The following is a 27416-nucleotide window of genomic DNA, read 5'->3' as shown; positions in this document are numbered from 1 at the left end:
CTTTATGGAGGTATACTGCCCCCATCTGGTATGGAATGTGGAGTATGACTTGATTTTTTTTTGCCAGACATTACACATGGCACCTTTAAGTCCTGAGATGATAAAGTGTTTTTTATTAAACGTTCTTGTAATGTGACGTGTCAACAAAGCTAAACATTTTAAATGTAGCATTTTCAGGATGTTTTGAGGATGTTGTTGAGATAACAGATTATACAATGTTCTCAGTAAAACATTGGCACAATGTTCCATAATAACAGAAGAGGAACATTATCAAATCAGCGTTCGTAAAATATTATGAGGATATTATTGAGGCCTGAGATGACGGAGTGTTTTTTAATAAAATGTTCTTGTAATGTGGCGTGTTAAAGCTAGAACATTTTAGGTGAAACATTTTGAGGATGTTGTTGAGATAACAGATTATATAATATTCTTTCGGCGGGTGCTTATAGCACAATCGGCGCGTGGTGTTCCCCCCATTGTGTTTTCCCAGTTCACGGTGTTCAGCGGTCTGGTGTTTGGGCGAATCTGGAGGTGTGGAGAGGAGAACCATTGTCGAGGAGAGATAAGTGCTGTCCATGTTTGGATTATGATCGGAGGAATATCTTGGAGAATGTGATGAGATTCCGTGGCATGTAAAAGTGGTCTGTCGGGAGCAGGTTTGAAAATCCCACGCTTCATTGGGGGAAATCCAGGAGACTGTAGCGATGCACAATGGACCGGATCCCATGCCAAAGCCCTATTCTGTGAGTGATGAGACTTTGCAGTGTTGTACATTGATATAATCACGTGTGATGATTTGTGTGGGTTACAGTGGAACACGAGTGAAAGTGTATTGCGGCGGCATTGGGGAATCTGCCCTGGCGGTGGAAACATTGTCCGTATCCTCGTCTGCTTGGGGCCGATGAAGGAAATCAACTAGTGGTGAAATTCTTATCTGCCTTCCCTTATTATCTGCTTGGGTTCGTGAAATACCAGTTGTACTGCTGAACCACTCCTCTCTGCCCACCTGAACCCTGTAAAGAGAGCCAGCTCCGCTGTGTAACCGTATCTCTCTCTGCCCACCTGAACCCTGTGAAGAGAGCCAGCTCCGCTGTTGAACCGTATCTCTCTCTGCCCACCTGAACCCTGTGAAGAGAGCCAGCTCCGCTGTTGAACCGTATCTCTCTCTACCCACCTGAACGCTGTGAAGAGAGCCAGCTTCACTGTTGAACCGTATCTCTCTCTGTCTACCTGAACCTTGTGAAGAGAGCAGCTTTGCTGTTGAACCCTTACTTCTCTCTGCCCACCTGAACCCTGTGAAGAGAGCCAGCTTCGCTGTTGAACCCTTACCTCTCTCTGTCCACTTGGGCTTTGCGAAGAGAGCTGACCCTGTTGCGAAATCATTGTTTCCCCTGTGCAAACTCTGTGAAGGAGAGAGGAAGATCTGTGGGTACGTCGGCCGCATCCAAGCTTGTTTTAACGTATTTTATTTAATAAAGATTTTGTATTTAAATTCTAAATTGTTGTCTGTGTCCTCTGTGGTGTCGTGGGTTGAAGCGGCCGGTCATCTGGCGCCCACCCTCGACCGGTGACAATTATCTAGGCTAATAGAAAAATTGGAAAGATATGAGCATTCAGTCTAAAACGTTTTTAGTCTTTTAGGTTTCTAGCAAATATTGTACGTACGTAGTTTTAATATTGTTGTATGTTGACAGACCATGTTTTAAAATATTTCAGGTACTTACTCTGTGGCTGATGGTCAATGTAAAGGACACAATATAACGTTAGATCTAAACCTGCAGAGGTGAATGGACATGGGAGCTCAAGAGCATTGTCTGGTAAGTGGTTTTGTAACTGTTGTAAATCTTCATAGAATACCTTTAGAAACAGATTATAGTAATCTTGCTCAAATATTAGGAAATAATTATGTTGGTTTAAGAAAAGCCAACATATTGTTAACCTATTTAAACTAATAATTATTATTAAAATTTTTGAGACTACATTTTTAAACTCTTAACTCCTAGAGTTTTAGTGCTACAAGCACCTAACACAGACCAAAAAAAATTTAAATTAGCCCATGATTTACTCACCCTCAAGTCATCCTATGTGTATATGACATTCTTCTAATCTAGACAAATACAATCGGAGATAAAAAAAAAAATGTCCTGGCTCTTCTAAGCTTTATAATGGCAGTGAATAGCTGTATATTTTTTGAACTTCATAAAAATGCATCCATCCATGATAAAAGTGCTCCACATGGCTCCGGGGGGTAAATAAAGGCCTTCTGAAGCGATGCGTTTGTGTAAGAAAAATACCCATATTTAAAACTTTATCGACCAAAATAACTAGCTTCCGACAGACGGCCATACGCATTGATTTACAGCAAAAGAGTAAGTGAGAAAATTACCTGACACACAACGTAATGACGAACGCGGAAGCGCAGAGGATGGAGAAAAGCAAAACACCAATCACGAGTTAGAAGTCTAAAGTGAGAATTTTTAAAGAGAAATGTGGGAGGAGCTTGAGTTTGTTGCCCAGCCCTGTTTGTTTGAACTGCGAGAGCCGTCAAAGCTTACGCTACTCCTACGTCATACATCGTCAAGAGTTGCTCTTTGGGCGTAATTCGTCTTGCATATGGTTGTCTGCCGTAAGCTAGTTATTTTAGTCGATAAAGTTTTAAATATGGATATTTTTCTTACACGAACGCATCAATTAACTTCAGAAGGCCTTTATTAAAGTAACACCAAGGAACTTTTCCTCTTCGGTCGCACAACAGGTTGGAAGCGGTATTGTCCATTACCGTAAATAATTTAGCCTACCGCAGCCCACTGTCGAACGCAGGTTCGCTGTTTATCCAGCACCAGCTTTGGAATGACAAGGTAGAGTATGATGCATAATTTTATGAAATCATGATGTATTGTGACATCAGAAACGAAGAAAAACTAAATAATGACTATTGTAACGCTTGACGTAAAGCAAGTCAAATTTGTAGTTTTATTATGTCTCATTAGAACTACAGAAACGCGACCCGAACTGGCAATCTTACATAGTGTGGTTATAGCAGATAAAGGACCGCAAAGCGGAGGCATAAGTGCCTTTCACCCTGTTACGACATGATGAACCACTGAAACGATTTTGGAAACATTATTTTAAGGTAAAAAAATCTTCCTTAGTGTTGCACAACATGATGTGTGGCGTGAGAGCACTATGGCTTGTTGGACATAGCAACAGTAACTAAAGGGGGCGGGTCTTTGCGAACGGTCAATTGGACTTGATAACTTCCAATTGCAACTTTATATCTCACAATTCTGAGAAAAGTAAGCAAAACAAAGTTAGAATCGCTTTTTTTCTCAGAATTGCTAATTTATCCCGTGATTCTGACTTTCTAACAGCCGATTACGAGTTTATATATTGCACTTATTTCTCAATAAGAAAACAGCGTAGAAACGTACTCGGTTACTAACGTAACCTCGGTTCTCTCTAGAGAGAGGAACGAGTACTGCGTTGTCGTAGCAACGCATTGGGGAAAATCCTTTTCCACGAGAATACTGAAGCAAAAAATTATCCTTAATTTTGTATCAATGTAAAACGCATTGCCACAGCATACAGACCTAGGCGAGACGGCTCGCGCGCCTATTGGCTGCTGTGCGGCAAATGCTTAAGCCAATGGAGCGAGCCCATGAGTGACGTCACACCCAATGAGGGCACTTCGCGCCCTCCTGCGTCACGTCCCGCCGAAACGGGCGTGGCTTAGGGCTATATATTTCGCTCACAGGCTTATGAACTCTGATTTTTAAAGCGAAAGCAACCAGAGCGCATACACGGCAAGAAACGCAGTACTCGTTCCTCTCTCTAGAGAGAACCGAGGTTACGTTAGTAACCGAGTACGTTCTCTTACGAGAGATACTCTCGTACTGCGTTGTCGTAGCAACGCATTGGGGAACACCCTGTAAGACGCCGTGTGTGCAGTGATCCGACACCATAGACCCAGAGCACTGAGCTGGGGTTCATACAGTACATAATCACCTTTAGGACTCACAGAGAATCCTGAAAGAGGTGGGTTCTAACCACCATCTCCCACAAAAGTGACTCCATCCAGCAGATCAGTATATAGATGACTGCGCTTAGCAGATCAGTATAAAGTTGACTGCGCTTAGCAGATCAGTACAGAAAAAACTGCGCTCAGCAGCTTCAGCATAATTATGCCATAATAGACGACTGAAAAGTCAGTCTAACAAATACGGCTATTTAAACCGAAAATATCTTGGCCTGTAAGGCGGGTACCTCAAGGTTATAAAACCTGATAAATGTAGACGGTGAGGCCCAGCCTGCCGCCATACAAATATCCTGTAAGGCAATCCCACTCGACCAAGCCCACGAAGAAGCCATACTTCTCGTGGAGTGCGCCCTAACACCCAAAGGGCACTGAATGCCTTTGGATGCGTACGCTAGAGCTATAGCGTCCACTATCCATCTGGATAAGCTCTGTTTCGAAGTGGCCAGTCCCTTGAGACGCCCACTGAATGAAACGAAGAGCTGCTCTGTCTGTCTGAAAGCAGACGAGCGTGACACATAAGCTCTCAACGCCCTAACCGGGCAGATGAGATTTTCGTCCATACTATCCCCGGTGACCGGAAGGGCAGACAGGGAAATAACCTGCGCCCTAAACGGTGTGTTTAGGGATTTCGGAACGTAACCATGCTTAGGTTTGAGCACGACTCTGGAGTCATTAAGCCCAAATTCCATGCACGACGCGCTCACCGAGAGCGCGTGTAAGTCCCCAACGCGCTTCACTGAAGCGAGAGCCAGGAGAAACACCGTCTTGAGCGACAGGTGTTTCATATCAATCTCCTGAAGAGGCTCGAAAGGAGGACCCTTCATGGCGTCCAGCACCGTGGAAAGGTCCCAAATGGGAACTGTGGGAGGTCTGGGTGGATTAAGTCTCCTAGCTCCTTTAAGGAACCGAATGACTAAATCGTTCCTTCCTATGGACTGGCCGTGCGCGGTTTCAGAGAAAGCCGCTATAGCCGCCACGTATACTTTGAGTGTGGAAGGGGATCTCCCGCTATCCAACATCTCTTGTAAGAAGGATAAAACCTCTGTCACTCCGCAGTCTGGGGGTGACACGGCGCGAGACGTGCACCAGCCAGAGAAAACTGACCATTTCGACGCATAGAGCCGTCGCGTAGACGGAGCTCTAGCTTGTGTGATCGCGTTTAACACTCCCTGAGGGAGGTCAGCGGATACCCGTTGATGGCCCACACATGAAGGGACCATAGCTCTGGGTGAGGATGCCAAATCGAGCCGTTTGCTTGAGAGAGGAGATCCCTCCTCAGAGGCACTGGCCACGGGGCGGTGCTGGCTAACTGCATCACAGCTGGGAACCAGGGTTGATTCAACCAGAGCGGTGCTACTAGCAGCACTGAGCATCCTTCTTCCCTGATCCTCTCCACCACCTGAGTCAGGAGGGAGACAGGGGGAAAAGCATACAGGGGACGGCGCGGCCACTGATGAGCCAGCGCGTCCTTGCTTTTTGAGAAAAATTCTAGACAGTGAGCGTTCTCTGGGGACGCAAAGAGGTCCACTTCCGCTCTGCCGAATTTCCTCCACAACAGTTGTACTGTGTGTGGGTGTAACGACCATTCTCCTGCCGGAACGCGGTTCCTGGACAGTACATCTGGTCCAACATTCAGGTGCCCTGGCACGTGCGCAGCCCTTAGTGAAAGGAGGTTGCAGCGCGCCCATATCAGAAGGCGTCTGGTCAGCCTGTATAACGACAGGGACCTGAGGCCGCCCTGGCAATTTATGTATGACACCACAGACATGCTGTCTGAACGTATCAGTACATGGCAGCCCATAATCAGGGGACGAAAGCGAGTGAGCGCTTTGCACACTGCTAACATCTCGAGGCAGTTTATATGGAAGAGCTTCTCCCGCTCTGATCAAAGGCCAAACAGCGGTCTGCCCTCGAGCAGCGCTCCCCATCCTGCGTTGGATGCGTCCGTAGACACCACCCTCAGACTCGAGGAAGTCCCTAGGCTTACACCTGACAGGTACCAGTCTTTTGACTTCCATGGTTTCAAAGCTGCAACGCAAGCTTGATTGACCTTGAGGCGAAGCCGACCGGTGGCCCATGCTTTGCATGGCACCCTCCCCTTGAGCCATATCTGCAGCGGGCGCATGCATAGCAGGCCCAGCTGCAGTACTGCAGATGCTGAGGCCATCAGACCTAGCATTATCTGAAAGCCCTTTAGAGGGAGAACAGCGCCGCAGCGAAATGAGCTGACTGTGCGCTGAATGCGCAGCGCGCGCTGTTGTGACAGCCGCGCTGTCATCGACAGCGAGTTCAGTTCTAGTCCCAGGAAAGAAATATTCTGACTGGGAGATAGCGAACTCTTTTCCCAGTTTACTGTGAGACCGAGCGCCGGCGGGCGCGCCGGCGAACTTTGACGGCTTGACGGAGGTTCGGGGTTCCGCTGTGCACGGCGCTTTTTACGGCGCGGCACAACAGCGGAGAACACGGGCTCCTGGAACGACGCCAGGCGAGTCCGCAGAGTCGCCAGAGGCAGTAGTTCGCAGTGATGGCAGCCGCCATCCGCGAGGGCGATAGCCGCGCGTTCCTCGCCCAGGCAGGAAGCGCAAATCACGTGGCGGTCCCCGTCGCTGAGCGTGGTTCGTTTGCACGAACCGCAGAGAGGCATCTCGAAGAAGACGCCGCTCTAGATACAAAAGAGAGAAAAAGTGTGAGTCGCGCCGGCGACCTCACACACACTCAAATACAGTGAAAGGATATTAGCGCCGGAACGCGCAGCTGGAAGGCGACGAAGGCGGCGGTGCCAGCAGCTTGTCGTGACTTCTCCCGCTGATGTGCTCTCTCGACGGCGCCGCTTCTCTGCTCGGATCAGCGATGAGGTGCTCTTCGCTGAAGGATTAAAAATCAGAGTTCATAAGCCTGTGAGCGAAATATATAGCCCTAAGCCACGCCCGTTTCGGCGGGACGTGACGCAGGAGGGCGCGAAGTGCCCTCATTGGGTGTGACGTCACTCATGGGCTCGCTCCATTGGCTTAAGCATTTGCCGCACAGCAGCCAATAGGCGCGCGAGCCGTCTCGCCTAGGTCTGTATGCTGTGGCAATGCGTTTTACATTGATACAAAATTAAGGATAATTTTTTGCTTCAGTATTCTCGTGGAAAAGGATTTTCCCCAATGCGTTGCTACGACAACGCAGTACGCGAGTATCTCTTGTAAGAGAACTGAGAAGTTATAGCATTTTTTTCTGTTTTTGAAGTAACTAAAACTTACAGCTTTACTAATAGCAAAGAGACGCTGCACAGGTATGATTAAATCACACTAGAAATTGTTCTATCGCCAATGCATTCAAATGCAGAGCTACTTTATCTGTATCTGATTTAAAACAAGCAGAAATCTGTAAGAAATGTAACAATCCATAGACAATATAACTGATGAAAATGAGCTGTTATGTCAGAGCAAAAGCCTCGTGGGCAGTGCTGTGACATGCTGCAGCTGTGCTCAAGGTGACCTGAGTTTGAGTCTTGGTTCAAGGTTCACGCTTCTCAAGCCAACATCAAAGTTTGTTCACATAATTTAGCCTCTAGTTGTGTTATTAATGTCACGGGGTGACAAATAATCCCCGGAACTGATTCCACCAGAGAAGTGTTCCCGCCGGGGCACTTTCAGTGTAACACTGTCCCCGGGCCGGTGTGTGTGTCTGTTGTCATGACAACTAAACGGCAGATTGGCAACAGGTGTGGGGACTTCACTTTGAGTGTCTGATTGAGGCCACGCCAGCATTTTGAGAGGATAAAACACAAGGGGAAGAGAAGGTTGGTGTTGTTGTTTCTTCTCCGTTGATCTGGAGTGTTCTCTCTCCGTGTGGGCTTGTTGTTTCTTTGTCTTCCCCCGTCGATCTGGTGTGGTTCTCTCCCGTGGGGAAAAGTTTGTAGAGTGTTGCAGCTGAAGGATCATCGTGAAAGAAGAGGATTGTTGCTTGTGGGATCCGAGGGCAGTTGTGAAGAGTGGAATTCGTCGTCTGGACTGGGAAAGAGTGAGATGAGTGATTGACAAATTGAATCTCATAAACGCATGTTTTCTACACTAAATTGGATACTGGTTTGAAGTGCTTGGATCACGTTGTATACATCGCACTGAGTGAAATATACTGATTCCTTGTCGATCTCTAGCCTCCCCCTCGGCCATTGAAACCAGCAAAGTGAAGCCGCTTGTAGTGGTGAGGAAATTATTCACCGCATCTGTCCCAACTCTGACTATCGTCGGCTCTTCAGATCGAGACCTCTGGGTGAGTGTTGGCCTTACTTTGCACTTGAAGAGTGGATTTGTAGTGCTGAAATTGACGTTTCCCATCACGTTGCATGTTTGGAATTGGACTGTCGTGTGTGTGTGGAAGATTTACCTTTTATCGCCGTGCACTCCCCATGTGTTATGCTGGTCTACCGTCCATCATAAGAGTCTAGCAAGATCGATTGCAGTCACCTGTTGGATGTCAGAAGGAAAAGCCCCCGTGCGCACACTACACGTGAGAACTGCTTTCCTCTGCTTGAAGTTTATGCTGTCTGTCCCAGTGAGAACCCTGCTCAGCTTATGACTTTGTCTCCTGCCACCCATGTGAGAGCTGTTCACCTCTATTTGAAGTGTTGATTCCGTCTGTTCCAGCGAATGTCGCTCAGCTTGTGACTTTGTCCCCTGCCACACACGTGAGAACTGCTTACTTCTGTTTGAAGTTTATGCTGCCTGTCCCAGTGAGAGCCCGGCTCAGCTTATGACTCTGTCTCCTGCCACCCTTGTGAGAGCTGTTCACCTCTATTCGAAGTGTTGACTCCGTCTGTTCCAGCGAACGTCGCTCAGCTTGTGACTTTGTCCCCTGCAACACACGTGAGAACTGTTTACCTCTGCTTGAAGTCTGTGTGCTGTCTGCCCCAGTGAAAGCCCTGCTCAGCTTATGACTCTGTCTCCTGCCACCAACGTGAGAGCTGTTCACCTCTATTTGAAGTGTTGACTCCGTCTGTTCCAGTGAACGCCCGCTCAGCTTGTGACTTTGTCCCCTGCAATACACGTGAGAACTGTTTACCTCTGCTTGAAGTTTGAATGCTGTCTGTCCCAGTGAAAGCCCTGTTCAGCTATTGACTCTGTCTCCTGCCACCCATGTGAGAGCTATTCACCTCTATTTGAAGCGTTGATTCTGTCTGGGCCAGCCAAAGCCCCGCTCCGCTTGCGACTTGAGTCTGCTGTAGCCCTGAAACCCACCTGTATGGTGCGAAGTGCCCGCCCTTTACAACTCCTGTGAGCCCTGATCCACCTACTCACCTGCGATACTCACCTGTGATACTCACCTGTTCAGTGAGTTGGCACCAGCGCCAGAAGGAAGTAAGCCTGACTCCTTTACTTATCTGCGATACCCACCCGTGCAGTACCTACCATTGTGAGTTGGCACCAGCGCCAGAAGGAAGTAAGCCCGACTCGTTTACTCACCTGTGATACCCACCTGTTCAGTATCTACCACTGTGAGTCGGCACCAGCGCCAGAAGGAAGTAAGCCTGACTCATTTACTCACCTGCGATACCCACCTGTTCAGTATCTACCACTGCGAGTTGGCACCAGCGCCAGAAGGAAATGAGAGCCTGACCCCCCACTTGCCTTGGATTCCTGGGAAGAGGAAGGAAGAGGAATTTTAGATTAGGATTTTCAAATTGTTTTTATATTTAATAAAGCCTGTCATTCTTTTTATTCCTGTCTCCTGCCTCCTCCTTTGACACGCTCCTCAGGGTGATCCTGGTCTAGGGGTGGGTGCAGTCTGGCTTGGCCCACCTCGACCTGTGACATATTTTGGCGTAGTCGGCAGGATTCACCTTGAGTTGAGCGATCAGAGGTTGAGATGGCGGAGGAGGAAGAGCCTGGGGCTCGGCAACCTGTCATGCCGATTTTCATGGGTTCCCCGTGGGCTCCGAAGTATGGAGGCCCGGGATCTGAAATGAGCTTGTCGATGTGGAAGATCCAGGTGGAGTACTTGGCAGGGCTCCAAGGTCTGAGTGCCCTGCAGAAGGTTCAGTTTGTTTTAAACTCCTTGGAAGGGGAAGCGGGAAGAGAAGTTCAGGCAGCACCGGAAGCAACTCGAGCGACTGTCCAGGCCATTTTTGACTTTCTCACGGGACAATATGGAGACACCACCCCGGTAGCTGTTCTGAGGACGCAGTTCTTCAATTCTCGGCAAGGCCCTCGCCAATCTGTTCGAGCATTTACCTTGCAACTACGAGAGCAGTTTTCTAGACTTTCGGGGAGACAGGATCATGGCCTGGAGGAAGGAGAGGTTCTACTACGAGATCAATTCTTATTGGGGCTACGGGAAGGCCCTGTGCGTCAGAGTCTGCGGGTGCAATTTCGACGAACTCCGAATCTGACCTTTGAAGAGCTTCGACGAGAAGCACTGGCCCTTGAGCATGATCTCACGGAGAGTGTGGATCCTCCCAGCTGTTTAGCCACGAATGTTGTTGGCACCCCTTCGGCTACTACGGCACCCGATTGGAAGGAGGCCCTCCGGGAAGAGCTGAAGAGAGATGTGCGGGAACAAATGTCTGACCTGTCGAAATCTTTTATGGAGGAGCTTCGTCGAGAACGCCTCCAGTTGTCCTCTTTACCCCGGGAGCGGGCTTACTCCGATGGGAATCGTCCCCCCGACCGCCGCCCATCCCGACCTTCGGGCTCTCGATTCCAGTGGGATGAGCATGGGCGTCCCATCTGCAACGGCTGTGGAGAGCCGGGACATTACTTCCGTCAGTGTCCTGCTCGACGTGCATCGCAAGGGGGTTTTTAGAGTTTCCGGCCACTGTGGGTCAAGTGGTCGGGACCCCCTTGTCAGACCCCTCCCTGCTTACATCTTCTAGGAGCCGCCTGGTGGGCTGTTGCCCGGTGGTGGTGGTTCAGGTCAATGAACAGGAAGTGCAGTGCCTTTTGGATACAGGCTCCCAAGTGACCCTATTTTCCGAAAGCTTGGCCCATGAGTTGTTTGGCGCCGAAGGTCGACCGCCTGCGGAAGCCCCCTGGTTGACGCTACGTGGGGCGAATAGTCTCGACATCCCGTATGTGGGATATCTGGTGACCGATCTCAAGATTCATGGAGTCGTAGTGCCTCAGAAAGGAGTGGTGGTCGTACGAGATACATGCCTGGGGTCTCATCGTGCCCTGCTTGGGATGAATGTCATTTCGGACTGTTGGGAAGAGTTATTCCGGGGTAGACCGGCTCGAGCAGCTGCAACCTCGGCCGGACAGGAGTGGGATCGCATCAGGGCCGATTGCCGCCGGGTATGTCTGGCTGAACAACAGGGGGACCGGGAAAGCACGGGAAGAGTAGTCTGCCGTTACGCCTTGTCCATCCCAGCTCAGAGCGAGGCGGTGGTCTGGGTCAGGTTGCCTCCTCGACTTTATAGTCCGGAAGATTGGGTCATGGTGGAACCCCATGAGGATGGTCCCAAGGTGGAAGTCGCACGGGGATTGGCGACTGCTCAGGGAGGCCGGGTATTAGTGCGAGTCAGGAACACGAACCCCTTCCCTGTTCCCTTGTACCGCCATCAGCGTTTGGCCCGAGTGACCTCAGTGAGGCCCCAACAGATTCGTGAACAGGGTGAAGTTAACTTCAATCAAGTGAGCCCAACAGTGGTCGAGGTGGCCCTGGCACGAGCGAGCCCGGGGGTAGGAGAGGCAGGAAGAGGATTGCCTGCCCACCTGACGGGGGAGTCATTACGGGGTGAAGGACTGGGGGAAGAGCAATTGGGACAACTCCAAGAGTTCCTGAGGGAATGGCAGCACTTGTTTTCCACTCACGATGAGGACTACGGCCGCACGGATGTAGTACGACATCAAATCCCAACTGGGGACGCTGCACCCAGCCGAGAGCGCTATCGACCCGTGCCCCCGACCCTGTACTCGGAGGTCCGCACCCTTTTGCGAGGGATGCTTGACAAGGGAATTATTCGAGAGAGCAGTAGCCCTTGGGCCGCCCCGATAGTACTGGTTCGAAAGAAAACGGGTTCCTGGAGGTTTTGTGTGGATTACCGAAGGCTGAACCAAGTAACCAAAAGAGATGCTTTCCCGTTGCCTCGAGTTGAAGACTCCCTCACGAGCCTCACACAAGCCACCTGGTATTCCACTCTTGACTTGGCCAGCGGCTACTGGCAGGTGCAGATGGATGAGCATGACCGGGAGAAGACAGCATTCACTACCCCCTTCGGCCTATATGAATGGGACCGGATGCCGTTCGGCCTCTGCAACGCTCCAGCCACGTTCCAACGGCTGATGCAGCGTTGTTTAGGCAACCAACTGATGGACACCACCCTCGTCTATCTAGACGACGTCATCGTCTACTCTCCAGATTTCAAGTCCCATCTCGAGCACCTAGAGCAAGTCTTCCGCTCCCTGGAGCGCTATGGGTTGAAGCTCCAGCCAGACAAGTGCCAGCTCTTCTGCAAAGAGGTTAAATTCTTGGGGCATGTGGTGAGTGCGGCGGGGATTTCAGTTGATCCAGAGAAGGTGGTGGCAGTGCAGGAATGGGCTGCGCCCAAGACGGTGCGTCAGGTTCGTTCGTTCCTGGGCTTCGTGGGGTACTATAGGCGATTTATTAAAGACTTCTCTAAAATCGCCAAACCGATCAACCAGTTGCTGGGAGGTACGGGACGAGTCCGGGGCCGAGGGTCCCCTTCAATCCAATGGGATCCGGCCTGTGAAGCCGCCTTCCAGAGGCTCAAGCAGGAACTACTACAGGCCCCGATCCTGGCCTACGCCGACTTCACACAACCCTTCATCCTGTACACCGACGCTAGCCACCTGGGCTTGGGGGCCGTTTTGGCACAGAAGCAGCAGGGAGAGGAAAAGGTAATTGCCTATGCCAGCCGAAGTCTACATCCAACGGAGAAGAACGACGCCAACTACAGTTCTTTTAAGCTTGAGTTGCTGGCTGTGAAGTGGGCGTTGTGTGAAAAATTCAAGGACTATTTGTGGGGAGCCAAGGTACGGGTCGTCACGGACAATAACCCGTTGGTACATTTGCAGACTGCTAAACTGGGGGCGGTGGAACAGCGCTGGGCAGCACAAATGGCCAATTTTGACTACCAGCTCCAGTACCGGCCAGGAAGAGAACACACTAATGCCGATGTACTCTCCAGGCTACCCGGTGAAGGATCGGCAGGCCAGGTACCGGCACCAGAAGCGGGGTCCGACGAGGGACTGATGGTGGGAGTGGTAGAGGCACCGGGGCAAACGCCGGAGGAACCCCCCCCTTGTTGGGGGTGGGACCCACAACGATGGAGGCTGTGGCAGGGCGAGGATGCAGATGTAGCGTTGGTCCGAACGTGGCTAGAACAGAAGGCTTGGCCTGAGGGTGCGGGACGCCGAGCTCAGACTCGGATTGTGCGGGGCCTGCTGGGACAGAGGGGGAGACTCCATTTGAAGGAAGGCGTGCTCTGTAGGGCCCTCCAGGACCCAGGTCGGGGCGATGGGGTCTGCCAAATCGTGGTCCCTGAAGGGCGTTGTCAGGCTTTACTGGAGGCATATCACGCCAGGATGGGACATCAGGGACAGGAGAGGACATTGGCACTGGTGAGGCGACATTTCTACTGGCCCGGAATGGAGGGTAGCACAAGGACTTACCTTCGGAGGTGCCCACGCTGCATGTTGTTTAAAACCAAGAAGGAGGCACGGGCACCGCTGGTTCCGATTCAGGCCAAGGCACCGCTGCATATGGTGGCCATGGATTATCTGACTTTGGGACGGCCAGCGGATCAGATCCAGAATATCCTTGTGGTAACCGATCTGTTTACCAAGTATGCTTGGGCCATCCCAACTGTGGACCAAACCGCCATCACGACTGCCAACGCCCTCTGGAGGTATGTGATCCAACCATTTGGATGCCCAGAAATTTTCCACTCGGACCAAGGAACCAACTTTGAGTCCAGGGTGATCCATGAGCTGTGCCAGCTGTACGGATGCAAGAAGACCCATACGACTCCCTACCACCCCCAAGGGAACGGGGGGTGTGAAAGATTTAATCAGACCTTGCTGAGTTTATTAGGAACCTTAGAGGAGGAACAGCAAGGCCATTGGGTCGACAGACTCCCGGCGATGATACAGGCCTACAATAATAGTGTGCACAGTATCACTGGTTACGCCCCCACTTACCTGATGTTCGGCAGACATGTGAGACTTCCGATGGATATGCTTCTGGGGACCACTGCAGGGGAAGAGGGGAGTAGTTTGACAGATTGGGTGACGGGACACCATCAACGCCTCCAGTCGGCGTACGAACGAGTCTCTGGCCAGATTAACCGAGCAGCGTTAAAGAACAAGAGGTTGTATGACCGGACGGCTCGAGAGGCACCGCTACTGCCAGGGGAGAGGGTGCTGGTACGGGACAATCGCCGACAAGGGAAGGGAAAATTGAGCAACCGATGGGAGGCCCAGCCATATGTCGTTCAGCGACAACCCCATCCGGACCAACCTGTATATGCCCTACGGCCCGAAGGGAAGACGGGCCCCGAACGGGTGTTACATCGTAACCTGATCCGCCCTTGCCCGAATTACCCAAAGCCAGTGGTAGAGAACCCACCGGCCGAGACGACTTGGACGCCCCCGCTGGTAGGATGGGCAGTGATCCCGAGGGGCCTAGGCCTAGGACCACGACCTGAAGCACCCATCTCCCCACCACGACCTGAAGCACCCATCTCCCCACCACGACGTTCTCAGCGAGAGAATCGGGGTCAGCCTCCAGCCAGGTACGGAGACTGGGTGTCTGGAGACCGTTCTCGGGACTAGAACGGTTTGGCAGGGGGGTATGTCACGGGGTGACAAATAATCCCCGGAACTGATTCCACCAGAGAAGTGTTCCCGCCGGGGCACTTTCAGTGTAACACTGTCCCCGGGCCGGTGTGTGTGTCTGTTGTCATGACAACTAAACGGCAGATTGGCAACAGGTGTGGGGACTTCACTTTGAGTGTCTGATTGAGGCCACGCCAGCATTTTGAGAGGATAAAACACAAGGGGAAGAGAAGGTTGGTGTTGTTGTTTCTTCTCCGTTGATCTGGAGTGTTCTCTCTCCGTGTGGGCTTGTTGTTTCTTTGTCTTCCCCCGTCGATCTGGTGTGGTTCTCTCCCGTGGGGAAAAGTTTGTAGAGTGTTGCAGCTGAAGGATCATCGTGAAAGAAGAGGATTGTTGCTTGTGGGATCCGAGGGCAGTTGTGAAGAGTGGAATTCGTCGTCTGGACTGGGAAAGAGTGAGATGAGTGATTGACAAATTGAATCTCATAAACGCATGTTTTCTACACTAAATTGGATACTGGTTTGAAGTGCTTGGATCACGTTGTATACATCGCACTGAGTGAAATATACTGATTCCTTGTCGATCTCTAGCCTCCCCCTCGGCCATTGAAACCAGCAAAGTGAAGCCGCTTGTAGTGGTGAGGAAATTATTCACCGCATCTGTCCCAACTCTGACTATCGTCGGCTCTTCAGATCGAGACCTCTGGGTGAGTGTTGGCCTTACTTTGCACTTGAAGAGTGGATTTGTAGTGCTGAAATTGACGTTTCCCATCACGTTGCATGTTTGGAATTGGACTGTCGTGTGTGTGTGGAAGATTTACCTTTTATCGCCGTGCACTCCCCATGTGTTATGCTGGTCTACCGTCCATCATAAGAGTCTAGCAAGATCGATTGCAGTCACCTGTTGGATGTCAGAAGGAAAAGCCCCCGTGCGCACACTACACGTGAGAACTGCTTTCCTCTGCTTGAAGTTTATGCTGTCTGTCCCAGTGAGAACCCTGCTCAGCTTATGACTTTGTCTCCTGCCACCCATGTGAGAGCTGTTCACCTCTATTTGAAGTGTTGATTCCGTCTGTTCCAGCGAATGTCGCTCAGCTTGTGACTTTGTCCCCTGCCACACACGTGAGAACTGCTTACCTCTGTTTGAAGTTTATGCTGCCTGTCCCAGTGAGAGCCCGGCTCAGCTTATGACTCTGTCTCCTGCCACCCTTGTGAGAGCTGTTCACCTCTATTCGAAGTGTTGACTCCGTCTGTTCCAGCGAACGTCGCTCAGCTTGTGACTTTGTCCCCTGCAACACACGTGAGAACTGTTTACCTCTGCTTGAAGTCTGTGTGCTGTCTGCCCCAGTGAAAGCCCTGCTCAGCTTATGACTCTGTCTCCTGCCACCAACGTGAGAGCTGTTCACCTCTATTTGAAGTGTTGACTCCGTCTGTTCCAGTGAACGCCCGCTCAGCTTGTGACTTTGTCCCCTGCAATACACGTGAGAACTGTTTACCTCTGCTTGAAGTTTGAATGCTGTCTGTCCCAGTGAAAGCCCTGTTCAGCTATTGACTCTGTCTCCTGCCACCCATGTGAGAGCTATTCACCTCTATTTGAAGCGTTGATTCTGTCTGGGCCAGCCAAAGCCCCGCTCCGCTTGCGACTTGAGTCTGCTGTAGCCCTGAAACCCACCTGTATGGTGCGAAGTGCCCGCCCTTTACAACTCCTGTGAGCCCTGATCCACCTACTCACCTGCGATACTCACCTGTGATACTCACCTGTTCAGTGAGTTGGCACCAGCGCCAGAAGGAAGTAAGCCTGACTCCTTTACTTATCTGCGATACCCACCCGTGCAGTACCTACCATTGTGAGTTGGCACCAGCGCCAGAAGGAAGTAAGCCCGACTCGTTTACTCACCTGTGATACCCACCTGTTCAGTATCTACCACTGTGAGTCGGCACCAGCGCCAGAAGGAAGTAAGCCTGACTCATTTACTCACCTGCGATACCCACCTGTTCAGTATCTACCACTGCGAGTTGGCACCAGCGCCAGAAGGAAATGAGAGCCTGACCCCCCACTTGCCTTGGATTCCTGGGAAGAGGAAGGAAGAGGAATTTTAGATTAGGATTTTCAAATTGTTTTTATATTTAATAAAGCCTGTCATTCTTTTTATTCCTGTCTCCTGCCTCCTCCTTTGACACGCTCCTCAGGGTGATCCTGGTCTAGGGGTGGGTGCAGTCTGGCTTGGCCCACCTCGACCTGTGACATTAACATGTATATAATGGATTAAGTATATGTTTTAAATTACAGAAAAAATAGATACTCATAAGGTATCATATTTATACTTTCAATAAATTAGTCTTTACAAAATTTCTTTACAAAATATGCATATTGCCTTTCTAAACAAAAAGTGTCTTACAAAATTTAAATCAATGTTTTATGTGAATGAGTAGTCAGGATGATTTTCCACATCATTTTGAAGCAAAATCTGTAGGCGAAAACATCCATTAGTAGACGAGGTATGGTAGACGAGAGGTTTAAACAATGGGTTTGGAAAGGTATCACATCTTTCTGTTCAGTCATCTCTAATGGGAAATTACAGAGTTATCAGGCACTTTCAAATACATTTGGCCTAGAAAAGCAGGATTTTTATAGATATTTGCAGGTCAGAGATTATTTTAACAAAAAAATTAAAAGTACAGTAACGGAAGATCATAATTTAATTACAATATTCTCAAATGCGTACACATTAGAAGATAACAAAAAGCTGGTTTCTAGATTGTATGGAAGTATGCAAGCTTCCAAGAACCATTCATCAATATACATTAAACAAAAATGGGAGAAAGAGTCTGACTCACAAATAACAGATGAAGACTGGACAGACATATGTGTGATACAGGCAAATACAACAAACTCAAGATCCTGGAGGGAATTTGGATGGAAGAATTTAGTAAGATTTTTTATAACTCCCAAATTAACAGAACTTCATACAGGCTCACAGAGCCGTGGCTTCTGCTGGAGGCAATGTGAAACCCCGATGGCTAATCATTACCATATTTTCTGGGCATGCCCAAAAATAAAATTATTTTGGCAAGGAGTAGTGGCAGAGATTGGGAAAATAATGGGGGTAGAGGTTGATTTTTCGTTCACTACATTATATTTAGGTAAAATACCAGGAAATGTTTTAGACAAGGATAAATACCTATTCAAAATATTGTTAGCAAGCAGTAGGAAAGCAATAACCCGTAAATGGATGCAGGTTGACCCTCCAACTAAGGATCAATGGCTAGGGATCGTAAACAAAATATACAGTATGGAGAGACTTACATTTATATTAAGGCTCAAACTTGACAAATGTAAAACGTTTTGGGAAAAAATGGATTATGTATGTAAACCATTGAGGAAAGTATGATTGTATATCAAGATGTTGGAAATATTTTGTGATAATGTGTAATATTGTAACACCCATGATAACTTTGTGTTCTTTGTTCCAATAAAAAAAAAAAGTAAAAAAAAAAACTCAAATGTCAGGACATGTCAAAAACATCTTAGACCCCAAAGGGTTAAGAGGGTAGGGGACCTGCAAGCTTGTTCGGTCGACAAATCTTTGCTCTGTTCCGTCACCGCTCTGCGACTGTGGATATAACACAAAGCTTTAGGACCTCAGACCAGCTCTTTGTCTGTTATGGAGGTCAGCAGAAGGGAAAGGCTGTCTCCAAGTAGAGGATGGCCCACTGGATAGTCGATGCCATCACCTTGGCTTACTTGGCTGAGGTTGCGAGCTCACTATACTAGAAGTGTTGCATCCTCCTGGGCGTTGGCATGTGGTGCCTCGCTAACAGATATTTGTAGAGCTGCGGGCTGGGCAACACCTAACTCAAACGGGTAGATGGCACCGAGAGGCCCCGGCTAGTGTCGGCATGCTGCGCCAATATATTCGCTCATATTGCTGCTGAGGGTTCCCTTCGGGCAAACCCTGTTGAGTTCCTCCATCACCCTCGGCAGCCGACCGTTGCGGAGCATCCGGCACCAGGCCTACGTCCGCTGCCTCGCATATAATGAGCAGCAGGTGTATCGCATCTTAAGGTTTTCGCTGAGGAGCCGAGCTAGTGACCCAGTGGTGGTACAGCAACTGAGGCGACAGGACGTGACCTCTCCGGGAACGAGGGTTACATACGTAACCGAGACCCTTTCAGTTTTTTTCCCATTCAGTTGGTCACTCTCAACATCACGTCAGACGACCAACGAATAGGGATCCCTACCAAAGCACCACAGATGCTGCCCTGTCCAGCGCCCTGTGAAAGCCACCGGATCCCTCTATGGAGGATGGGACAGGGCTAACACAGAGAGTGTCAATCACTGCTGTTCCGCCTGACCCGCTCAGTGAGACAATTGGACAACACTGGGAAAGCGTTCCTTTTTTTCATATTTTTTGTTCTAGAATTGTATGCAAATAATTGCATATTTCATTCGATTCTGACTCATTTGCATATTTAAACATAACATTTCAGAAAACTTGTAATACAAAAAAATATTTGCAATTCTTGCTCGGGTGTCTCACCCATCGGTTGATCTGATATTCGCTACTGTAATGAAGATGAACATAACTTTTACTAAGCAGGGGGAATTCCAAACTTTAAACAAATAACCACTTAAATATTTAGAACGTTTGTGTTGTAAAAATGTATGGGGACTTCAGATATAAAAAGGCTGACTTGTTAGGTAATGTTTTTTCATTAAAATCAGACAGACGTGACAGTCAAGATTAAATAATAAATAAATGCTAAACATATACTGTTTTGATGTAAACTAATAGCTTTTAATATTGCAAATTAACTCAGTAATATGTGTGCTTTCATTGTTAAAAATATATATTTGTGCATCTGTGAATCTTCTTTTGCGAATGTCAATTAATTTGTGAGTCACATTTTGTGAATTTTTATTTATATTCATGAAACAAGTCCTAATAGTCTATAAGTAGTCTTAAGTATTTAATTATTCACTTTACCATCATAAAGACCTTCTTAATTATCTTGTGGTTAACACAGGGGTCATTGCCCATTCAAGACTTAAGAAATGTCTAAAGAATCATGTGTTTCACCACTGTTTTCTGAATAACTCAGTAGGCGTCAGAGTTCTCATAAGGCAAATACACGAGCCACTATTAGTGGTGACTGTCTTGTCCCAAAGTATAATTATTATGTTATTATGTTGGATTATTATTTTGAAATAAGACATCAGTAAAGCATTTCCTATAGTGAAAAACTAGCTTGTGAGCAATGGTTGTTTTAAATCTGCATATTTTCTTTATAGCCTACCTGTTTATTATTAATTGAGGGATGATCATGGAGCATCTCTTCACATGTCACATTTCACATATTTTTCTTAAATATTGATATGAAGCATTTGGTATGGTAATCAATATTATTGTAATTGTATATATATTAGTAAACATAGAAAGTAATAGAGGGAGAAATAGACAGTGTTTAAAAGTATAATGGTGCATATCTGACTATTAAAGGGATAGTTCACTCTAAAATTAAAATCCTGTCATCATTTACTCACCCTCAAGTTGTTTCAAACCTGTATTAATTTATTTCTTCTGCTGAACACAAAGAAAGATATTTTGAAGAATGTCAGTAACCAAACAGTAGTCTGTACCCATTGACTTCCATAGTATTTTTTTTTCCTACTATGGAAGTCAATGGGTACAGACTACTGTTTGGTTACTGACATTCTTCAAAATATCTTTCTTTGTGTTCAGCAGAAGAAATAAATTAATACAGGTTTGAAACAACTTGAGGGTGAGTAAATGATGACAGAATTTTAATTTTAAAGTGAACTATCCCTTTAAAGCTCCTACAAGCTGGACATTCAAAGGCAGAAATACCAATGTGAGAAATTTTTACAGTCAGCATATAAAATTATTGATTTTTGCCTGTTCTTCCCATCATGGCTTTTTTAGTGTTTCTCTCTGGATGCAATATAATGATGTAGCATTTTGGAGCAAATATGGCCCCCAGTAATCCAAAACTAGAAGCTAAAATTGCAAATATCTCCACAGCCACGGCATATTTCCCTGGTGAGCTCACATATGCTGGGATAAACGCAATCCACACTGCACAGAAGATCAGCATACTGAAGGTAATAAATTTAGCTTCATTAAAGTTATCTGGAAGATTTCTTGCTAGAAAAGCTAACAGAAAGCTTACTGCAGCCAGGAGTCCTATGTAACCCAGCAGAATGGCAAACCCAGTCACTGAGCCAATAGCACATTCATATACTATTTTAGACCTGATATACAGTATGTTTTTATGGGGTGTTGGAGAGGCAGTTGAGAGCCAGACTGCACATATCACAACCTGGACTGCAGTGAGGACCACCACAGTGCCTCTTTGTTGAGCTGCTCCGAACCATTTCATGGCACTTTTACCCTCTGGTCGAGATGACTTGAACACCGCTATTACCACCATAGTCTTGACCAGGATACTGGAGACGCACAGGACAAAACTAATACCAAACATGGCGTGTCTTAATTGACACGTCCACAATTGTGGCCTGCCAATGAACAGCAACACACACAGGAAACACAGTTTGAGTGACAACAGCAGCAGGAAGCTGAGCTCTGAATTGTTGGCACGAACTACAGGAGTGTTACGATGATGAGTAAAGATGACCATCACAAGAGCGCAGAAGCAGGAGCCAAGCAGAGATGCAGTGGTCAGGGAGATGCCCAGAGGATCCTCATAGGACAGAAACTCTACTGTTTTGAGGATACAGCGATTCTTTTCTGGACTGGACCAGAATTCATTTGGACATACTGTGCATTCAGTAGAATCTGTGAGAAATGTATATAGAAAAAGATTTGTGTAACATTTGTAGAGTTCTGCACAAAACATACATATTTCTTTTTGAATATCACTCAGCACCTGATATATTGGAAATCTCTCCATCTGCACATGGCAGGCAGTCAAAACAGCAGACAGGAAGGCCCTTCCTTGTGGCTCGTCTGGTTCCTGGGGGGCAGCTCTCACTGCACACAGACCGTGGGGGCTGAAAGAGACACCATCTGTTATCACTCATGGGTTTGCATGTTTGTGACTATCTCTGATGCATAATAAATAGCTTGGCCTTTTCATCTAATTTGTCTTATCTTAGCTTTGAACAGTATTAAGACTACACATCTGCAAAAAGGATAGGATTAAGTTGAAATGGTAGTTACTTTTTTTGTCTCAAAGTTCCAGTATATTGCATCCTCCACCAGTGTGAGCACCTTCCCTGTTGCTGCCCCTTCATCTACCACACCAACTGTGCGAACAACAATCGAGCCATCAGAACTTGGGTGCCAGTTCATCACATCATATATGGCCAAAGCATCTCCATTCTCATCAAATGACACATGATCTCCAAAGCCTGTAGTGAAGTTCACTTTCTGTATGTAGTGAACCATCTGCAGAGGTTATAAAAACAAATATTTAAACAAATAAACAAATATATTTTTTCAATTTAGCATGTAATTTATGAGACTTTGTAGCACAGTAAGCTGTGGGCCCTATTCCTGTGGGTTTTACCTGCCATGGCTGTAGGTTGGTTATGTCAGCACAACTGTTATCGCTGAATGGACCTCTCCCCTCTTCACACTGCATCAGGTCATGAAGAGCATGTGCCAGGGCATAAACTGCCTTATACACGTTATAAGAGGCCCTCAGCTCTGATACATCATTATATTCATTGACTGTGCTGTTCAGATCTTCTTGGACTGTACACATTTTTTCTCCATCTTTGCTTCCATTCTCAAATTTGCACCCAAACATGTTCTCCCAGAAGATTCTCACAATATTATTTCTTGGATCACTGTCAGGATGAAGGCATAGCAGAAATTCATGAAGTCCCTTAATTTCTCCTCGACGGATGGCAATGCCCAGCGTGCCTCCAATAAGGGGTACAAAACGTGGAAGGTGGAGGACAGGTGAGATGCTCCAAGCCTCACTTGCAATCCACTGCCTGCCTGTCACATTTTGCAGTAACAACTCATCCATTAGGGGTAAGAGATCAGTTGAAAATGCCACCACTACTCTGGCTGTAGAGGCCTTAATCACTGCCACTATGCGCTGAATGTCCCTGTGATTATCATATGGCATTATTTCAGAAAAGGCCACACAACCTCCAAACCGCTGCATTTCCTGCTGGAAGGACTGAGCAGCATAGATGCCATAGTCATCGTCACTATAGAGGACACCAACCCAGGTCCATCCAAAATATTTTAAGATCTCTACCATAGCCCGCACCTGGAAGGCATCACTGGGGATTGTTCTGAAGAAAGAGGGGTACTTTTTCCTGTCACTCAAACAGGAGCAGGTGGCATAGTAGCTAACCTAATTAGGAAAGACAGAAAGGCAGTTCTGCTGTTAGGGTTAGGGTGGCTAGAAGACAAAGAAAGAATTGAATTATTATGTTATCATTATTATTATATTAATATCACATCTTACCATAGGAACACGAAACAGACCTAATACACTAGAAACTGCAATAGAGTGAGTTGACCCAGGATCCCCAACAATAGCAATTACTGGTGGTGAGCCAGTGCAATTGAGGTTTGAAAATGTCTTCTCTGTCCCACTAATAAGAGTTGTAGCAGCCCTGAATGCTACTACAAGCTTCAAACAGTTGTCATAAAGATGGTAACCAAGAGTGATGTTAGGCAGCAATTTTGGATTCTTGTTTATCTCATCTATAGCGAAAACCATGGTCTGTGCCTGCTGGAAACTTGACATATAAAATCTAGAAATAAACACATATATATTTTCAGTAACAATGTACATTTAAAAATAAATCATTGGATTGACACACTTAATCACTATATGAAATCATCTGCATTTATCTGGAGAGTTATTACAGTTTTATTTTAACACTATACACATTCGATTAAGTAATTCATTTTGACATGTAAGAACAGGTGGTCACATGGACCTTCCTGGGAATTAATACGTCATTGTGGGTTCATTTATGTTTTTGAAATATCATTGATGAATGCCAGTGCAGGATGGAACATTTTTCTATTAGCTTTTCTGGTGTCAAATCACACACACACGCGCACACACACACGTCACACACACACACACGCACGGACGCGAGTGCGCGAGCGCGCACACACACACAAACACACACACACACACAATGAACATTTCCTTTAACTCTAAAACACAATACAATACAATACAATGCATGATTCAAGTACATTTGGGACCTTTTCTTATGGACTTTACAGTACATACATCAGAAATTAGTACAGTATTTAGGGAATTATAACCTTTTTAACCCCTAAGCAGCACCCCCCTTTTTTTAAATAGACATGAAAATGCACATTCCGAACTTAAATGGTTGTAATTCAAGAATGCTTTGGAATATAGATGTAAGATTGGTCTTGTTTTAAAGAAGACATTTGGCATTTTTGTAGAAGTGAAATAAATTAAGGAAGTTAACCCTCTGGGGTCTGAGGGGTTTTCTGGTGTTCTGACATGCTCTAACATTTGTGCTTATTTATGTTACTTGTGACATTTTCATGGCTGAAGTCTTATTACACTGTATTCAGCACAAACTCTACTACAATAATATGTCAGCTGCATGTATGTACATTTTTTTAGTTTTGAGATAATAACATTCATGCGTGGTTTGTGATAATGACAAAAAAAAGTGTCACTGACCTAAGGTCATGAAACCCAAACTGATTATTTCTTCACAAGACTTTTGAAAATTGTATCACATAGCCTAGAATATTTGCTCCAAAACTATGTGAAAATCATCCTGAATACTCATTCAGATAAGACAATATATTGATTTAAAATGTGTAAGCCATGTCTTGTGTAAGAAAGCTTTATGCGAGTATGCGTAAACCACCATGAATATTGAGTGTTTCACACATGAGACATGAAAGAGACAAAGACGCTCCTATAATGGCCCTATTAGGAGCTATCAGGACCTATCATTATGAGGAATATTGCACAAAGAATGAGGAGATTTAAAAAAGAATGGCTTTTTGATTGTTTGGATTTATTTACAACACAACATAATCCAAATCGCAAAAAAAGCACATTATTTAACACACTGAACTAAAGACAGAGACTTAACCAGTCACACACCTTTGTGCCATTCCTGAAACATAGTACATACCTGTCATTTCCAAGGTGTTTGATTTTTCACTTTACCATGTTCTGCTCATGTTGAAGTCAGCAGGACTGGTACCTAAAAAAAATACAGGGCTGCGCGATTTTGGAAATAGCCTACATTTTAGATCTGTTCTGGTTAAAATTGCTTTTTAAAAATGACAAAATACACACACACACACACACACACACACACATATATATATATATATATATATATATATATATATATATATATATATATATATATATATACATACATATATATATAATGAACACCAAGTTTGTTGTGCCTTGTAGGGATATACATGCACGGTTGAATAAAATATATATATATATATATATATATATATATATACATACATATATATATAATGAACACCAAGTTTGTTGTGCCTTGTAGGGTTATACATGCACGGTTGAATAAAATAATAATAACAATAGTATAGCTGTAACGGTCACCAGCTAGAGTGCCCTTGAGAGCCACCAGAGGGCACTCCACATAAGACTATCACTCACAAACTACATTTCCCATACTCACTCCCCGGACTCATCATCACTTATCACTGATCACAATCACCTGTACCTCATTCACTGATTGCATTCACCTGTGTCTCATCATCCTGTTAGTCTCAGACTATTTATACCATGTTTATTCATTCACTCACCGCGAAGTCTTGTATGTTGTTGCACTGCATTTCCGAGCGTTTCCCTGGTTTCATGTCTCTTGGTTTTTGGATTTCTTGCCTGTTCCGTGGATTACTCTTTTGCCTCTGACCCCGGCCTGTTTTGTTTGTTTCTTTGTTTGGACTGCCTACCTGTGCTTTGACCTCTTGCCTGTTCTTTGGATTACGTGTCTGGATTGCCCCATATAATAAAGCTGCATTTGGATCTCACTTTCTAGTCTCGGAGCAGTTTCATAACAGAAGACTTCGCCGCACCGAGATCCAGCAGCCATGCCAACCATGTGTCCAGATGTCCAATTCATGCGTCTCCGTCAGGAGAATCAGTCCATCGAAAATTACGTCGCAGATTTTATTGGACTGGCACATCTCACGCTAATGAGCACCGAGTGCTTAATTATCTTTTTCAGCGGAGGATTATCTGAACCGCTCCGGTCATTGATACCCGACCATGATCCTCACGGGACATTAGATCAATATATAGACCTGGCCCTGTTGTTGAGCGGTTCATCGTTTACTGTGGGCATGGAGGAGAAGGAGCTCCGTGAACCCGCAGTATCCCCTCAGCCTGATCTTCACGTCACGCCTGCCCAGCCTGAGAATCTTCACATCACGCCAACCATAAAGCCTGCCACCAGATCGCTCTATGGGCGTCCAGGACTTATTTCCAACATGACAGATCGACCGCTGATGTCAGCACGTACGGCCAAGAGGGCCGTCCGAACAGAGTCTCGTTCCCGAGACCACCGTTCCAGGGTCTGGTCTTGCCGCGACCACCATTCCAGGGCCATATCCTAAGATGGCCGCTGTTCCTGAATCTCTTCACGTCAAGCTGGCCAAGTCTGAGTATCTCCACGTCGGCCCTACCGAGCCTGCGCTCCACATCACGTCTGCCGATCCAGAGCCAGAGACTGTCCACGTCACGTCTGCCGATCCAGAGACTGTCCACGTCACGTCTGCAGATCCAGGGACTGTCCACGTCACGTCTGAGGCCTCGGACAAGATGGCCGCCGCCGAGCCAGTGTCTTCGGACAAGATGGCCGCCGCCGAGCCAGTGTCTTCGGACAAGATGGCCGCTGCCGAGCCAGTGTCTCCGGTCAAGATGGCCGCCGCCGAGCCAGTGTCTCCGGACAAGATGGCCGCCGCCGAGCCAGTGTCTCTGGACAAGATGGCCACCGCCGAGCCAGTGTCTCAGGACAAGATGGCCGGCGCCATGCTGTCTGTTCCTGAGCCGGTGTCTGTGCCTGTTCCCGAGCTGGTGTCTGTGCCTGTTCCGGACCTAGTGTTTTTTCCATCTGTTCCCGAGCCGGTGTCTGTGCCTGTACCCGAGCCGGTGTCTGTGCCTGTTCCGGACCTGGTGTCTTTTCCATCTGTTCCCGAGCCGGTGTCTGTTCCATCTGTTCCCGAGCTGGTGTCTGTTCCTGAGCCGGTGTCTGTTCCTGCGCCGGTGCCTGCTCCAGCCTATGACCCCGTAGCTGCCCCCAATAAAATGTTTGGGGGGGGGGGGGCAGTAGGTCCCCTGATGGGACCATGGAGGCCGCGCCGCCATGGTCTCCTGAACTGCCGGTTCCACCGTGGCCACCAGAAGGGTCGTATCTGCCATGGCCGCCCGAACGGTCTTCTCCACCGTGGCCGCCCGAAGGGTCTTCTTCGCCGTGGTCGCCCAAAGGGTCTTCTCTACCGTTGCCACCCGAAGGGTCTTCTCCGCCATGGCAGCCCGAAAGGTGTCTGGACCGCCTGACTGTCTGGACTGCTCTGCCCTGGTCGCCTGCCC

The 27416-nt window shown here is 47.3% G+C and overlaps 1 protein-coding gene across 1 annotated transcript; it reads right to left on the bottom strand.

The window, feature by feature from the left end:
• Positions 1-20720: 20720 nt before the first annotated feature.
• LOC307002395 (extracellular calcium-sensing receptor-like) lies at positions 20721-25926 on the bottom strand (the record flags this gene model as incomplete). The annotated part of the gene is made up of 6 exons (XM_079619977.1): positions 20721-21634; positions 21726-21849; positions 22019-22246; positions 22368-23084; positions 23286-23577; positions 25901-25926. 6 exons carry the CDS (start codon positions 25924-25926, stop codon positions 20721-20723), a joined length of 2301 nt encoding a protein of 766 aa, XP_079476103.1.
• Between the last annotated feature and the right edge of the window lie 1490 nt (positions 25927-27416).

Source organism: Phoxinus phoxinus (genome assembly GCF_949152265.1).
Source record: "Phoxinus phoxinus genome assembly, chromosome: 8".
Classification (NCBI taxonomy): Eukaryota; Metazoa; Chordata; class Actinopteri; order Cypriniformes; family Leuciscidae; genus Phoxinus; species Phoxinus phoxinus.
This window is presented reverse-complemented; position numbering and strand designations above follow the sequence as displayed.